Source organism: Ovis aries, chromosome 22 (assembly GCF_016772045.2).
Source record: "Ovis aries strain OAR_USU_Benz2616 breed Rambouillet chromosome 22, ARS-UI_Ramb_v3.0, whole genome shotgun sequence".
NCBI lineage: Eukaryota > Metazoa > Chordata > Mammalia > Artiodactyla > Bovidae > Ovis > Ovis aries.
Window position 1 is genome coordinate 30,325,612 of NC_056075.1, and position 16,877 is coordinate 30,342,488.

Sequence of the window (16,877 nt, forward strand, 5' to 3'; positions counted from 1 at the left end):
TCTGAGATGGTATTTTCTGCAGGAATGACCACAGGGAAGGGGAAATTCTCCCCTCACCAAGAGCTTCCTGTTACTCTGGATGTCCATGGGCAGGATAAAATAATGAGGGTGGGGAAAGTTATGGATGTTTACACAATTCCTAGGTTGCTTCTAGAGCTTTCAACAGTTATGATCTTCTTGCCTTTCTTTGCCCTAGACCAGAGATTATCAATCAGAGGTGATCTGTGCCCCAAGAGGCTTTTGGCAATGTCTGGAGACATTTTTGATTGTCATACCTGAGTTGGTGGTGTGCTGCTGGCATCTAGTGGGTAGAGGCCAGGGATGCCGCTGAATATCCTTCATTGCACAGGTCTCCACCAACCCCATCCCTCCCCCAATTAGGAATTATTCACCCCAAATATCGGTAATGCTGAGGTTGAGAAACTCTGGTCTAGACTTTTGAGGACTCGGAAAGACTATGTGTGGGGGTGGGGCTAGGGTTGGGTGTGGGCAGTCATTGGCAGTCTTTTAATGTGGTCCTGCAATTTTAAGCCTCTGCTTTCAGTTCCCTCTCTGTGGAGGAGAACATGAGAGAAACGATCATCATAGCTTCCATTTATTGAACGCCACGTACTAACTTCTGGTATTATTTCCTTTAATTGTCACAATAAGCCCTGCTGACTATACGCTCCTTGAGAGCAAGGCCCATGTCTATTTCATCTGTTACTGTACATGTTATGCCTAGTACAGTGCCTGGTACATGTCAGGCCCTCAGTGTTTGGATAAATGGAGTCATTACATCTGATATAGACGCTAGGCACATGAGGTCTGAAAAGTCCACAGAGTTAGTGTAAGTAGAAGGGCCAGGATTTTAACTGAGCCCTGTGTGATTCCAGCACCAAATCACTTAGCGACCGAACTGTATCTCTCAGTTGCAGCACCAGGGAGGTTTGCCAGTCTCCAAAATCACAACTGAGGGGCTGAGGGAGGGGAAAGGAGTTTTTAAAAATAAGGTTAAAAAACAAAACACTACCTCTTTGTGAACTATGAAGTGAAGAAGGGCCTATGGGAGCTCTCTTTGCCTCTGATGGGATCATCTCGTGTTCCTCAGCTGGGATTTTTGGCTTTTCAAGTATCTGTTCTGCAGATAGGGTAACCAAGGCGCGGAAGTTCCAGGAGAAAGTGGTAGTAGATGGAGAACTGGAGCGGGGCACTGTGGAACTACATGCTTCAGCTCCTGGGCACCTTCCAGGAGTCACTGAAAAAAGGGTTCCCAGGGAGTAGACCCACAGTCCTTCAAATCCTTCCCTCCAAGAAGCAAAGCCCAGAAAACCTCTTGGTCTTTCCACCTGGGAGGCAGAAAATCAAACGGACTACGTTTCCCGGCGGCCATTGCGGAATTTGGTAAGGCGCAGGCGCACTGAAGCGTCGTGCGTACTACGAGTCCCGGCGAGCAGTGGGCAGGGCGGGACTACATTTCCCAGGAGACAGAGGAAGGGGCGGGAGGGGGCGGGTCGCGGTACTGCCCCCGCCCCTCCCCCGTGCTCGCGCGGAGAGGTAAACAAACCCCGCGCGGGTTGCCAGCGGAGCCGCGGGGTGCGGCGGGGTGGCCGGGGCAGCTGGGGTGGTGGGGGCGGCGGAGAGCGCGCCGAGCCGCGGCGGGGCTGGCCCGCCGGCCCGCCGCACATGTCCCGGGGCGGCGCCGGACTGTAGCCGCTTGCGGCGCCTCCTGTTGGCTGGGGAAGGGAGCGCGGAGAGGCCCGGGTTGCCGCCCGCGGTGCCCATGGAGCAGGTGCGGATGATCAACGTGCAGCGCCTGCTGGAGGCTGCCGAGTTTTTGGAGCGCCGGGACCGAGGTAACGGCTGGACGCCACCACCTCTGCCACTGCCTGAACCCGCGCACTCCTCTTCCGCGCGGGGAGTGCGGTGTGGCTGGTGTGAGGGGTGTGTGTGTAAGGAGAAGTGTCTGTGAGGAGGGGGTGCTTGTGTGAGACGGGGGTGCGTTGCAAGGAGGGGGGGTGCGTGTGTGAGGAGGACTGTGTGTGAGGGGATTGCGTGTTTAAGAAAGGGACGCGTGTGAGGAGGGGATGCGTGTGAAGAGGGGTGTGCGTGTGAGGAAGGGATGCGTGTGTGAGGAGGGGTGTGTGTGTGAGGGAAGTGCGTGTGAGGAGGAGTTACATGTGAGGGAAGTGCGTGTGTGAGGAGGGGTGCGTGTGTGAGGAGGGTGGGGTAAGGGAGGTGCGTGTGTCAGGAGAATTGTGCCTGTGTGAGGGGGGAGCATGTGAGAGGGAGTGAACATGTGAATGAAGGGGTACATGAGGCAGTTCGTGTGCATGTGTGTGAGGGGCACCTGTGGGTGTGTGTATGTTCAGGATGGGGAGCAGGGGAGGACACTGTATCCTGCGGAGACTGAGGAGGCGTCAGGCTGGAACCTGAGGCTGCCCTGAGTGGAGGTGGACGGGAGGGGAGGAGAGGGGAGGAAAGGGGAGGAGTGTTGAGAGTGGAGGTGATTTGAGGACCCGGGAGGAAAGAGAACACGAAGAACCGGAGAAGGGGGCGGGAGGAATGCGTGTCGGGGTGGGGGAGACCGGACCCAGAGCCCGGACCGGGGATGCCTGCTGAAGAGCAGGGAGGTGGACAGGTACTTGTGAGGAAGTGACCTCTGCACATCCAAATAGGATGCACTGGGATTCCCTTAGGAACAGAGATTAAGGGCGATGTAAAGAGATTGGGGTGCTGAGTGCAACCCCTGAAAATTATGGTGTCGTGAGAAAATGCCTTCCTAGAACGAGGTGATTGAATTGTTTGAAGTACACAAAAATGTGGGGCTTAGAGAGACACCTTGAAGGGGTACAGTTATACCAAAAGGGATTTTGAAACGAAATAATTTAGGTGAATGGTAATTGGTCTCAGAAATGAAGGTGTTTAAGTCAAGAATTCTTGGAGAAAAGGATTTTGAAGAGGAGGGAGAAGTTCCTTGGTTTAGAGGAGGTGTTAGTACACCTTCCAAGCGTGAGTTGGCTCTGTATATAATGTCACAGGATTGATGACCAGGCAAGGACTGGGAATCTTATATTCCAATCAGAAAGAATGGAAAAAATTTACCTCTTTTTCTTGTCTGTTTTCAGCAACCTGTTACTGAAAGGACTAGAGATCTGTAGATCCAGGAATTTAGGTATATTCCTCTTACCCTCTTACCTCTTCCTCTTTTTTTTCTTGCCATTTGTTTAGAGTGTGAACATGGCTACGCCTCAACGTTCCCCTCCATGCCAAGCCCCCGGCTGCAGCATTCAAAGCCCCCACGGAGGTTGAGCCGGGCGCAGAAACACAGCAGCGGGAGCAGCAACACCAGCACTGCCAACAGGTATTGAGCTGCAGAGGTTTGGAAAGGGCAGCTGAAGGGAGGGAGCACAGACTCAGGCAGAAGCGCTGACCCAACTGACCTCTAATATCAAGTCTAGAGCAACACTATCAGCCAAGCAGGTGCCTTTATCACCATCCCTCAGAATTTGGCCCTTTTAAAATAATCAAGTCTAGGAATCCTAACCCGACTTTGTGTAGAAGGGAAAGAATAGAATCTGACAAAACAACCAAATAAGTTCTTGCTGGGGATTATCAAGCGGAGATGTCTGTGACTGAGAGGGAAAGTAAGTTTAGAGATTTGGCCGCATGTGTCCATGCATGCAGCCATATGCTAAAAGTAATCTTGGGCCAGCTTTAAACTAGAGAGAGGCAAGAATTTTTAAAAATCAGAAATAAGGAGGATATAAAGCAGAATCAAGGGTTTTGGTAAAGAAATAAGAATATCTAGATGTAGTCGGAAGTTGGTCACGGTCTATTTTTTTTAAGGATGATAAGAGTTAATTGGTAAGGGAGCTCTTAGAGCAAAAAAAAAAAAAAGGAAAGAAGATGTTTATCCTTCAATCAAAACAGATACTAGAAAATGCTTACTTGGATATATTCTCAGACATAGTTGACTTCTGTTTTTTTGAAAAATTTTGGTAGTGTCTGGCTGTCTTTTCAGTGTTTTTGTTCTAGAGGGCCTATGTATTCTAAAGATTCATCTCATGAAATTTTCAAAAAGCCTGTCTTAAAACCAGCTGGTGCTTGCCTTTTCCATGATGAAAGGATTTAAATGAGATGTTTTTTCCAAAGTTTTTTTCTAGAGAGTGTAAGTGTTGATTTTGGAGGGGCATAGAACATTCTCTGAGTAACTAAGTTTGCTGGGAGACTTTGGAGAACTCTAGACAGGAAGTTGGGTAGCACTTGAAGATGTGGGTTGGGAGGGAGCAGGAGTAGGGGCTCTTACTCATTGATGCAGAAAACCTGAGGTTCCTGTAGATAACAGTACTCAGAACGTTGGATCTTTCCACTCTGACTTTCTAACATTACTGTGTCAAGTCACTAATATCTTTAAATCTGTGTCTCCTTTTTTGGCTTCTTTTCTTCACTAAGACTATTCGGTACATTTTAAATAATTTTTAGAAGTGTAAAATTATTTAGCCATAAGTGTATTATGCTGTATTTATGTTTATGTGTGTGTCTACAGTGTCTGTTGTGGTTTGGCAGGTTTGGGATGAAAATATGTAGGCATATTAAACAAAATAGACAGCATTAAACAAGAATTACTTATAAATTTTCCTGCCCTTCACAGTTTCTCTGGTTAAGGTATCAGCAATTAAAACCTATATTCAGGGGTTTATGAGTTTTCCAATCCATGGATAGACTAAAAAAAATTTTATTTTCTTTGAGGCATGGGAAGAGTACTAAATAGGAAATCAAGCCTGGGTTCTGCCATGGTATAAGTATATATTGATTGTTTCCTACTTTCTAAAAATCAAGTATATGATCTCATTACATTTTTTTCTCTGTCCTTAACTCTTGTCATAGTTTGAGGGGACTAACTACATCCTCACCAAGGTCTCTTCTTCCCCTGAAGCTCTGTAACACTGATTTATTGACAGTTTTAGAGATCAGTTTCTGGAGAAAGAAATGGCAACCTACTCCAGTACTCTTGCCTGGAAAACCCCATGGATGGAGGAGCGTGGTAGGCTATAGTCCATGGGGTCTCAAAGAGTCGGACACGACTGAACGATTTCACTTTCACGTTACTGTAGTGGTTATTCAGTACACCATCCCATCATTGCAGATGTGACATTTTTACTGACAACTCAAGAATTACGAAGGCATAAATTAGATGTGTATTTCTAGATTTTACCAGTTATGTTACAGGTCATTAATGTGTTTGTCATCTCTTGACTTACACTTTGCTTAGCTTGGAATTTCTCTTTCATGCTAGTGTTCTTTTTAGGAGTCTTCTATTGTGTGTCAGACCACATTGGTAATTACTGTGTATTTTAGCACAGCATGTCAGAAAATTTATAAGACTACAAGTATGCCGCTTTATTCTTAGTAATACTCAAGAGAAAATAATTATATGTACATTGGACGACCTAAGACTTATTTTTCATGGAAATATAAATAGAAAGACAAAAAGAGAGAAAGAAAAAAGATTTTAGGATATATTATCTAAAGGTCTACCCATATGTGGGATTTAGGGTTGAGCCTTTAGATGAGAGGGAGAAGGTAATGGTACCCCACTCCAGTACTGTTGCCTGGAGAATCCCAGGGACGGAGGAGCCTGGTGGGCTGCTGTCTATGGAGCTGCACAGAGTTGGACATGATTGAAGTGACTTCGCAGCAGCAGCAGCAGCAGCTTTAGATGAGAACTAGTATGTTAAAGGGGAACACTAGAAATTATTTCTCTTTACATTTTAAGATTTTTGCTTCATAGAGTAGGGAGCAAAGGATCAAATTCTAGTAGTGGGGTATTGGGGAGATAGTGTTGTTTCATTTGTAAGGGAACACTATAGACTCCCTGTTATTACTACATTTAATAAAGATTTTATTATACTGGTTACATAAAACAAATAAAAATGGTAAAATTTTTCATATGTTAGTTATCTGAAACAAGGAAAGGAATAGAGTTGATAAATCTATGTGTCTTGTTTTCCTATCAAATATGTACCTATATGGAAGTTGCTGTTCCTATTAAGCATCTTGAAGGTATGTCATAAAGTAACATTTGTTTCCCTGACATTGTAGCATACTTAAGATACAATGTTGATTTACTCCCCCCTGATATTCTCAGGTATAATATGATATTCCTGATATAAAATGTTACTTTATAAACTTGTGCTGAGAGTTGACTCATAATATTATAAATTCCTATTCTTTCTTTCTCCCAAGTCTTGAAACCTTGCTTTCATAGAAGTATAAAGGAGAGAAAATGAGTGATACAGTGTGACATTAAAACAATGTACCATGAAAATTTAATTTCATCATTTGGGATCCTTTTGAATTAGGGTGTGGGATATATAGTACATAATTATTTTTTAAATTCATGGTTGACTTTACTGTAGTCTTGGTTCATGGCCTTCTGGCACACTTCCTAAAATCACCCTTGCTAAGGTATTAACTGCTATTAGAGAACTGGCAACAATTGCTCTCTGGCTTAATGAGTAGTATCAGATAAATTCCCAGCTTCTTTACTGTTTGGTTTCACAACTGAAAAATACCAAGATCTCTCATCTTTAAAACTCTACTAATACAGCTCTACATGGCTTCGGTGTAATACCAATTTTCTCCTAAATATCTCTTGAACCTGCCTTTTCTCTTAGCTTCGTTACTACCCTCCTAATCCAAGATACTTACTTCTACTTGAACAGCTCTTGTGACCTCCTAACTGGTATCCCTGCAACCACTCTCCTCCCAGATGCAATTCTGATGAATTAAATTGGCTAGCCTTCCTTCAGTTCCTTTAATACACCACGTTTCCTCCTACCTCAGGATCTTTGCACATACTCTGTTCTCTTCTGAGAATTGTTTTTCTTCCCTTTTTGCCAAGTTGTCGCTAATTACATGCTTGTTTCAGCTCAGCAATAACTTGTTCAGGAAAGCATTTTCTCATCTGCCAAAGTGGATCAGGTGGTCAGATACCTCATGGCATCCATACTTTTCCTTCAATGTTTATCACAGTTTGTAGGAAATATAGTTATATGATTGATAAATTCATGTCTCATTTATTGGACTAAAAACCCCGTGGGAGCAAGGATTGAATCTCTTCTGCTTAGAGATTTATCCCCACTAACTATCACAGTGCTCTTTAAACAGTAGGTTTTTGAAGAATTAAAGGTTTTTCAAACTCCAAGTAGACTATCTGAAATTGGAACTGAGTTTTTCTTTTGTGCCAAGTATTATATTAGACTCTGAATAGAAATAATGTAAGAATGTGCAACTTCTGCTTTGGCAAACTCTGATTGCTTTATATTTGGAAGGATATTACTGACAATACATGTGGAAAGGAAAACAATGTACAGTATTTGAAGAATAAAAATCTTCAATCTGCCACTTCTTTTAAACACATATATTAGACTACACGTATAAAATACTGCAATTAATATTATACTACATGTATAAAATACTACAATTAATATTAAAGAATATTGTTATCATCCTGTGTCATGAGAGTAAAATGATACCAAAACTTGTCTATGCAAAGAACCAGAAATCTGTCAAATATTGGCAGTGAATACTGGTATGAGATTGTGACACATATACAGTAATTTTCTTTATTTTAAGATGATCTATAAAGTAGAAAATACAGGCATACCTTGTCTTATTGTACTTCCCTCTATTGTTCATCACAAATACTGTTTGTTTGTTTTTTTTTTTAACAAATTGAAGGTTTGTGGCAACCCTGCATTGTCAGGCGATGGTAAGCATTTTTAAATAATAAAATATTCTTGAGTTAAGGTATGCACATTGTTTTTTTTAGACATAATACTGTCACACATTTAATAGACTATAATGTAGTATAAACCTAAGTTTTATGTATACTGAGAAACCAAAAAAATTGTGAGTCACTTTATTGCAGTGGTCTGGAATCAAACCCACAGTATCTCCAAGGTATACCTTTACCAGTTTATTGTTGAATTTCATTATTTCTTTAGTATTCTTTGGATACTAAAGAATCTTACAACAGCAACAGTATTTCAGTACTGTCTGCTAAGATTGAGGACATAAAAAACAAAACAACTTTTCTTTTGCTTTTAAGACTAACTTTTTAAAACTACAAAATAATGAAATGTTTTAGTCTTATTTTTGAGGGAATGATATATTGTTACATTTTCAGCTTTATATGCTTTTTGTCTGTCATCTTCTTAGATTTTTAGGGTTTTTGTTTTTGTTTTTCAGGAGTAGGGTGAATTCTTTTTCTAGGATAGTTGTAGAGGATTTTTTTCCTAGGGGAAGTAGTTTGACGTGTATCTTCTATTTTTATTCTTAAACATGTACCTGTTTGTTCACAGGATAATTGAATGAAGGCTTATTTTTTATTTTTTGAGAAGTTTATTACTAGTCTTCATTTTTCAGTTATTCTGTCTTAAAGAACTGGATCTTTGTCCAATAGAGAACTCTCAAAGTTTCAAGGCCAAAAGTAGAAATTAGTAGTAGTTAAACTCTTAATGATATTAGTATTGTTCTTCAAGTACTTTCTGTATGTTGAATGATGTGATCTGATGTGTTCTGTGATATTTTGTCTTCCACTAAAACCAAGTTTAAATGAAAACTTCTGAAGAATTATTTATGTACTTTAACAAACTCAGATGTATTGAAGCATAAGTTTGTGGTTGCTGGATTGCTAAGAAATATATTCCCCTGTAGAAGTATAATTGAAGGAGACTTTCATGATCATGGCTTGTAAGTTGGTGGAACAACTGCTGTTCCTATTTGATAAAAGGCTTTTTGGTGGAATAGTCGTTTGATGCTAAAGTATAAAAGATCACAAACCACAGAAAGGGAGTTCTGGATTTCATCTGATATAGCTCTCTGCCTTATGAAGGTAAGATATTATCATTTATTTTATGGTTAAAACTCATACTAGGGATGGTTAAGTGATTTGTCCAAGCCTTATAGCTCTAAGTGACTGAGTTTAATATCAAGCCTGATTTTAAGCAGTATATGCATAATTCTAACCAGGCAGGACTTTTGGCCTGAAGAAAGGTTTCTCTTCTGGATTTCTCCTTACAAATGAAACAGCATTGCCTCCTTTTGGATATATTGTAGCATGATTCTTTGCTTTTCCTTAAGTGAAGACAGTTTCCCAAATACTAATCTAATCAAAGAGGTTTTGTGGTGTGGTTTTGACAAAATACGTATCCAGATCCCATTTCTATTTGATAGTGCTAATGTAATTTAAGCTTGTATATTTTTATTTTCAATTTGACTTCTGACATTTTAAAATACTGGCAGACTTTTTTCCCCCTCCGTCTGTGTGTGTATGTATGTATCTATATACATATATATATACATATATATTAATATACCTTCTTCATTATCATCTAACACATGTTATTCAAGTAAATATATAAATATATTATTTAAAATTATGACGAGCTTAATAGAAAGCTGGAGGATCCTATGAAGGTCATAATAGAGGACCTGATCAAGTTTGAAAGATGAAAGAAGGCATCTTGGGATTGTGAACCTTTGCAATCCTGCTTTCACTTATCCTGAACATTTTTTCAAGTTCATACATGTCTATTAAATCATTTTTGATTATAGCATAATACTCTACTTCATGTGTGTACCATAATTTGTTAAGCCAATTATCTGTTAATAACATTTAAAATGTTAATTTTTCATTCCATACAGGGCTACTGTGAACATCTTTATATAGATACTTTTGTGCATTTGTCCACCTAGATCCTTAGGATAGACCTGAAGAAGTAGAATTGCTATATCAAAGGATGGAATTCATTTTCAATAATAGTAACAGTAACACTTTGCATTTAATATACTAGTTGTGTACAGATTCCTTTAATGTACATTATTATTTCTTTTGAATTTCAGAACATTTCTGTGAGGTAAAGTGGAATTAATTAATTAATTAATAAATAAGGAAACTGGACTGATGTGCAAAGTAACTTTTATAGGTACAACTAGAAGATGAGTGAAATCCCCGGGATTTGTTTCTCTGTAATTAGCAAACAGTCCATAGTGATAATCTGCCTAAAAACTAAGACTCAGTGACTACAACCTGAATTATATGTGTTTTAGTGTTCTCCTTGTCTGCTCTAGGAAATGCCTGAAGTGTGTGGTCTGTACCTCCTGCTTTAATGTTTTCCCACTAGAGCTCTTTTTAACCCTTTGCAATTTGCTTCCTTATTTGCTAGCTATTGAAACTGTTCCCTTAAAGTAATTTGTAACCAAATTTATTGAACTTATACATAGAATTGTTGTTATGCGTGTTTGTGATATATTTGGAAAGAGTGTATATAGTAAAAATGATAAATAATACAAGTCAGTAAGGTATTATAGACAGGGCAGTTTTTATTTATGTCAGATGCTGGCACAGAGAATAAGTAAATAGCTTAAATTTGTTTACAATTTTTTTTTTTTGCTTGTGAACAACATAAATTTATTTCTCACAGTTTTGGAGGCTAGAGGTACCAGATCAAGGTAGCACTATGGCCAGATGAGGGCCCTTTTCTGAGTTGCAGACTTCTCTCCTATAGGAAGTCTCCTGCATATGAACGAGTTCCATTCTGAGAGTGCGCTTGTTGTTTAGTTTTTTACAGTAGTTTACTGTGAAAATGCTATAGATTCACAGTACATACTTGTTCACTGATTAAACTTAACGTGCATTCAAGGAGATATAGGGATTCCATAACATAGTGTTAGGGTGAAATTTCTTATGTTTTGTCTTCAAGAAAATTAGAGATACCAAGGGAACATTTCATGCAAAGATGGGCTTAATAAAGGACAGAAATGGTATGGACCTAACAGAAGCAGAAGATATTAAGAAGAGGTAGCAAGAATACACAGAAGAACTGTACAAAAAGATCTTCATGACCAAGATAATCACAATGGTGTGACCACTCACCTAGAGCCAGACATCCTGGATTGTGAAGTCAAGTGGGCCTTAGAAAGCATCACTATGAACCAAGCTAGTGGAGATGATGGAATTCCAGTTGATCTATTTCAGATCTTGAAAGATGATGCTGTGAAAGTGCTGCACTCAGTATGCCAGCAAATTTGGAAAACTCAGCAGTGGCCACAGGACTGGAAAAGGTCAGTTTTCATTCCAATCTCAAAGAAAGACAATGCCAAAGAATGCTCAAACTACCGCACAATTGCACTCATCTCGCATACTAGTAAAGTAATGCTCAAAGTTCTCCAAGCCAGGCTTCAGCAATACATGAACTGTGAACTCCCTGATGTTCAAGCTGGTTTTAGAAAAGGCAGAGGAACCGGAGATCAAATTCACTGGATCATGGAAAAAGGAAGAGAGTTCCAGAAAAACATATGCTGCTGCTGCTGCTGCTGCTAAGTTACTTGAGTTGTGTCTGACTCTGTACGACCCCATAAGACAGCAGCCCACCAGGCTCCCCTGCCCCTGGGATTCTTCAGGCAAGAATGCTGGAGTGGGTTGCTATTTCCTTCTCCAGTGCATGAAAGTGAAAAGTGAAAGTGAAGTCACTTAGTTGTGTCCAACTCTTAGTGACCCCATCGACTGCAGCCCACCAGGCTCCTCCGTCCATGGGATTTTCCAGGCAAGAGTGCTGGAGTGGGGTGCCATTGCCTTCTCCAAGAAAAACATATACTTCTGCTTTATTGACTATGCCAAAGCCTTTGACTGTGTGGATCATAATAAACTGTGGAAAATTCTGAAAGAGATGGGAATACCAGACTACCTGACCTGCCTCTTGAGAAACCTGTATGCGGGTCAGGAAGCAACAGTTAGAACTGAACATGGAACAACAGACTGGTTCCAAATAGTAAAAGGAGTATGTCAAGGCTGTATATTGTTACCCTGCTTATTTAACTTACATTCAGAGTACATCATGAGAAATGCTGGGCTGGAAGAAGCACAAGTTGGAATCAAGATTGCTGGGAGAAATATCAATAACCTCAGGTATGCAGACGACACCACCCTTATGGAAGAAAGTGAAGAGGAGATGATGAAAGTGAAAGAGGAGAGTGGAAAAGTTGGCTTAAATCTCAACATTGAGAAAACAGATCATGGCATCTGTTCCCACGGTATCACTTCATGGGAAATAGATGGGGAAATAGTGTCAGACTTTATTTTTCTGGGCTCCAAAATCACTGCAGTTGGCGATTGCAGCCATGAAATTAAAAGACGCTTACTCCTTGGAAGGAAAGTTATGACCAACCTAGATAGCATATTCAAAAGTAGAGACATTACTTTGCCAACAAAGGTCTGTCTAGTCAAGGCTGTGGTTTTTCCTGTGGTCATGTATGGATGTGAGAGTTGGGACTGTGAAGAAAGCCGAGTGCCGAAGAATTGATGCTTTTGAACTGTGGTGTTGGAGAAGACTCTTGAGTCCTTTGGACTACAAAGAGATCCAACCAGTCCATTCTAAAGATCTAAAGTCCTTACCATCTTTCTAAATTCCATATATATGCGTTAGTATACTGTATTGGTATTTTTTTTCTGGGTTACTTCACTCTGTATAATAGCCTCCAGTTTCATCCACCTCATTAGAACTGATTCTTTTTAATGGCTGAGTAATACTCCATTGTGTACCACAGCTTTCTTATCCATTCATCTGCTGATGGACATCTAGGTTGCTTCCATGTCCTGGCTATTATAAACAGTGCTGCGATGAACATTGGGGTACACGTGTCTATGCGAGACAGAAAAAGAGACACAGATGTATAGAACAGGCTTCTGGACCCTGTGGGAGAGGGAGAGTGGGATGATCTGGGAGAATGGCATTGAAACATGTATAATACCATATATGAAACGAATCACCAGTCCAGGTTCGATGGATGACACTGGATGCTTGGGGCTGGTGCACTGGGATGACCCAGAGGGAGGGTACAGATGGGGGAGGGGGGAGGAGGGTTCAGAATGGGGAACACATATATACCTGTGGTGGATTCATGTTGATGTATGGCAAAATCAATACAATATTGTAAAGTAATTAACCTCCAATTGAAATAAATAAATTTATATTAAAAATAAATAAATTTTCTTAAATTAAAAAAAATAATAAAGATCAGTCCTGGGTGTTCTTTGGAAGGACTGATGCTGAAGCTGAAACTCCAGTACTTTGGCCACCTCATGCGAAAAGTTGCCTCATTGGAAAAGACTCTGATGCTGGGAGGGATTAGGGGCAGGAGAAGGGGATGACAGAGGATGAGATGGCTGAATGGCATCACCGACTCGATGGACATGAGTTTGAGTGAACTCTGGGAGTTGGTGATGGACAGGGAGGCCCGGCATGCTGCAATTCATGGGCTTGCAAAGAGTCAGACACGACTGAGCAACTGAACTGAACTGAATGAATTTATTATAAGAGAAATTATTTGGTTTAGTAGACAATTTTGTTAACATTACTGCATACTTTTCAGGGAAAAGTGTTACGGATTTTCTTTTTATTAGTTTTATGACATTGTATAAAAGGATTTCCATGTGGTATTTATTTCCTTGTCTTTGTTTATCATGGGAAATACTTTTGATAGTCTTTGAGAACACTATGTAAACACCATTTGTGGAGGCCACATAATGAGAGCTTTGAAGCCATTTGAAATGAGCATTTTTAAATTATAGAAGAACATAATTTTAGTCTTTAGTCAGTCATATATTTTGATAAAGCAACTGATTTTCCTTTACTCTCATTTTGATTAATTAGGGGCAATTTAGGATTCTCTTTGAGGAACTTTAAGGAACTTTTCCTTTTATGTAATAAAAGAGACTGGAGAGTAAAATGTGTTAAGTTTGCCGTGGTATTAGAAGTAAATTTTTAGGTTTTTAATTTTGATCACCGTAATTCTATGTCTTCTATGTGAATAACAGAACAAGTGATCTTCAGTCTTCACAAAAACTCTAGATAATATACTGTCATTAATACTTAGCCTGTTGGGTTGATTTTTATAGTCTTTGTTGGTAACAGTAAATGCATGTAAGTTACAATTTAAAATGTAGATTTCTAGGTCTGGCTCTAAAGGTTCAGTGTACTTCATTTTATCATTTTAACATGTTACCCACTCAGTTGTTCTTTGGAAGGCAGGTTACAGTCCTATAAATAGCACTATATGTCAAAAAGAAGTTTTTGAATTTCAATTTTCTATAGAACCATTGTTTATTGGGCAAGGGGGGAGGATGTTTACCTAAAGCTCAGTCTGTATTTTAATGGAATTTACCAAACACTGTATTTAGTCCACTGACTGTTTAAAGAAACAGAATGATTTGTTTGTATAAAATTTAAACACTTAAAAAATTTTTTTTATTTTATATTGAAATATGGCCAGTTAACAATGTTGTGATAATTCCAGGTGGACAGCAAAAGGACAGCCATACATATGCACGTGGTTTAAAAGAGTTACATGGTGGTTATCTAACATTGTAAGAATATAGTGCCCCAGGTATGGTGTATAGGTGCAATTTTCTTAATAAATCCTGCCTTATTTATTTACTTTTAACAAAAAAAATAGATGATGGAGTGTGAGCTACATGAGAGAAGAGACTGAAATTTTAGAGTACTTATATTTCCAGTGTAGGTACTCAATAAATACTAAGTAAATGAATGACTGAATACTTTGAGCATGATTATGTAGACCTGAAGGTAACATTTAAACCAATGTTGACATAATTTTGAGAAGACTTTTAGTAAAACTTAGGCTTAATTGATTGCTTTGTATGAAATGGATCTAGGGATGTTTAATAGCTTTATTCTCATTGTCAGTTTATTTGTAACACATATACTCACTGGAGACTAAATTTTTTTTTTAACATTTTAAGACCCATATTATCAGAAATAGCTGAGAAACATGTTTCTTTTATTCTTTTAACAAACATTTTAAATATCAGTAGGAATTTAATATTTATTAAGTATTGTTATATGCTTCATATTGTTGACCATTTTACAAATGTGAAAAATAACTTGGATGTTAATGGTAAAGTGTAACAAGTGTAAGGCAACTGTTCTGTAAGATGAAGATCTCTTATTCTCCAAGAGTCCACAGAGAGACTTGAACATGCATGGTCACGGCATTAATTCATAATCAGCAAAAGTTGGAAACAGTTGAAATGTCCATCAGCTAGTGAGTGCATAAACAAAATATAGTGCATTATACAATGGAATACTACCCAGTAATGAAAAAAAAGTGTTCATACATATGACAAAATAGATGAAACACAAAAAAAGCTTATGTGAACAAAGTCAAATATATGAGTACGTATTTGCATTACTCCATTATATGAAATTTGTATTTATAAGGCAGAACTATAGAGACAGGAAACAGATTAGTGGTAGATGAGGGGTGGAAATGGAGATTGTCTGCAAGTGGACATTAGGGCATTTTTGGGGTGATAAAAGTATTCTAAAAGTGGACTTTGGTAATGGTTACACAATATGTAAGTTTACAAAAACTCATTGGATTTTTTACAAAAACACTTAAAAATGGGTGAATTTTATAATATGTATCAGTATAACTTGAAAAAAAAGATTCAGTTCAGTTCAGTCGCTTAGTCGTGTCCGACTCTTTGCGACCCCATGAATCACAGCACGCCAGGCCTCCCTGTCCATCACCAACTCCTGGAGTTCACTCAAACTCATGTCTATCAAGTCGGTGATGCCATCCAGCCATCTCATCCTCTGTCGTCCCCTTTTCCTCCTGCCCCCAACCCCTCCCAGCATCAGGGTCTTTTCCAATGAGGCAACTTTTCGCATGAGGTGGCCAAAGTATTGGAGTTTCAGCCTCAGCATCAGTCCTTCCAATGAACACCCAGGACTGATCTTTAGGATGGACTGGTTGGATCTCCTTACAGTCCAAGGGACTCTCAAGAGTCTTCTCCAACACCACAGTTCAAAAGCATCAATTCTTCAGTGCTCAGCCTTCTTCACAGTCCAACTCTCACATCCATACATGACCACAGGAAAAACCACAGCCTTGACTAGACGGACCTTATTCGGCAAAGTAATGTTTCTGCTTTTGAATATGCTATCTAGGTTGGTCATAACTTTTCTTCCAAGGAGTAAGCGTCTTTTAATTTCATGGCTGCAGTCACCATCTGCAGTGATTTGGGAGCCCAAAAAAATAGTCTGACACTGTTTCCCCATCTGTTTCCCATGAAGTGATGGGACCAGATGCCATGATCTTAGTTTTCTGAATGTTGAGCTTTAAGCCAACTTTTTCACTCTTCTCTTTACCTGTCTTATTTATTGCAGTAAAATAGTGAAGGATCTTGAACATATGACAGATGCTAAGAAGAACTAAAGATGGAATGGATTAATGAATATTAAGTGATGATTCCTTTTTTATTTCTTCCAGTTTTATTAAGATATGATTGACCTACAGCACTATATAGATTTAAGGTGTACAACTTAATAATTTGACTTAAATACATCATGAATTAATTATCACAGTAAGTTTAGGGAACATTCATCTCATATAGATACAAAATGAAACAGAAAGAATTTTTGTTTTCTTGTGGTGAGAACTCTCAGAACTTACTGTCTTAACAATTTTCATATATGTTGTACATTACCTCCCTGATACTTACCTTCTAACTGGAAATTTATTCCTTTGACTGTCTTCATCTGATTATCCCTCACCTCACCCCTGGCTTCTGGTAACCACAAATATGATCTCCTTTTCTATGAGCTTGATTGTTTTTTGAAGTATAATTGACTAACAATACTGTATTAATTCCTAGTGTACAAAATAGTGGTTTATTATTTCTATGCATTACAAAGAGCTCCCCAGTTGGCACAGTGGTAAAGAATCCCCCTGTTAATGAAGGAGATGCAGGAGTTCAATCCTTGGGTCAGGAGGATCCTCTAGGGTAGGAAATGGCAGCCCATTCC

At 39.4% G+C, this 16,877-nt stretch overlaps 1 protein-coding gene across 3 annotated transcripts in view; it reads left to right on the forward strand.

Moving 5' to 3' along the window:
- Window positions 1–16,877, forward strand: part of MXI1 (MAX interactor 1, dimerization protein) — a 99,559-nt gene that overhangs the window by 14,936 nt on the left and 67,746 nt on the right. For 2 of the 3 annotated variants that reach the window (XM_027960481.3, XM_042238821.2), the window contains exon 2: window positions 3,211–3,343. In XM_027960481.3, coding sequence (XP_027816282.1) covers window positions 3,211–3,343 — 133 coding nt within the window. Of the gene's footprint in view, window positions 1–1,530; window positions 1,836–3,210; window positions 3,344–16,877 lie in introns of those variants that run through there. The other variant, XM_004020185.6, reaches the window with a different exon arrangement.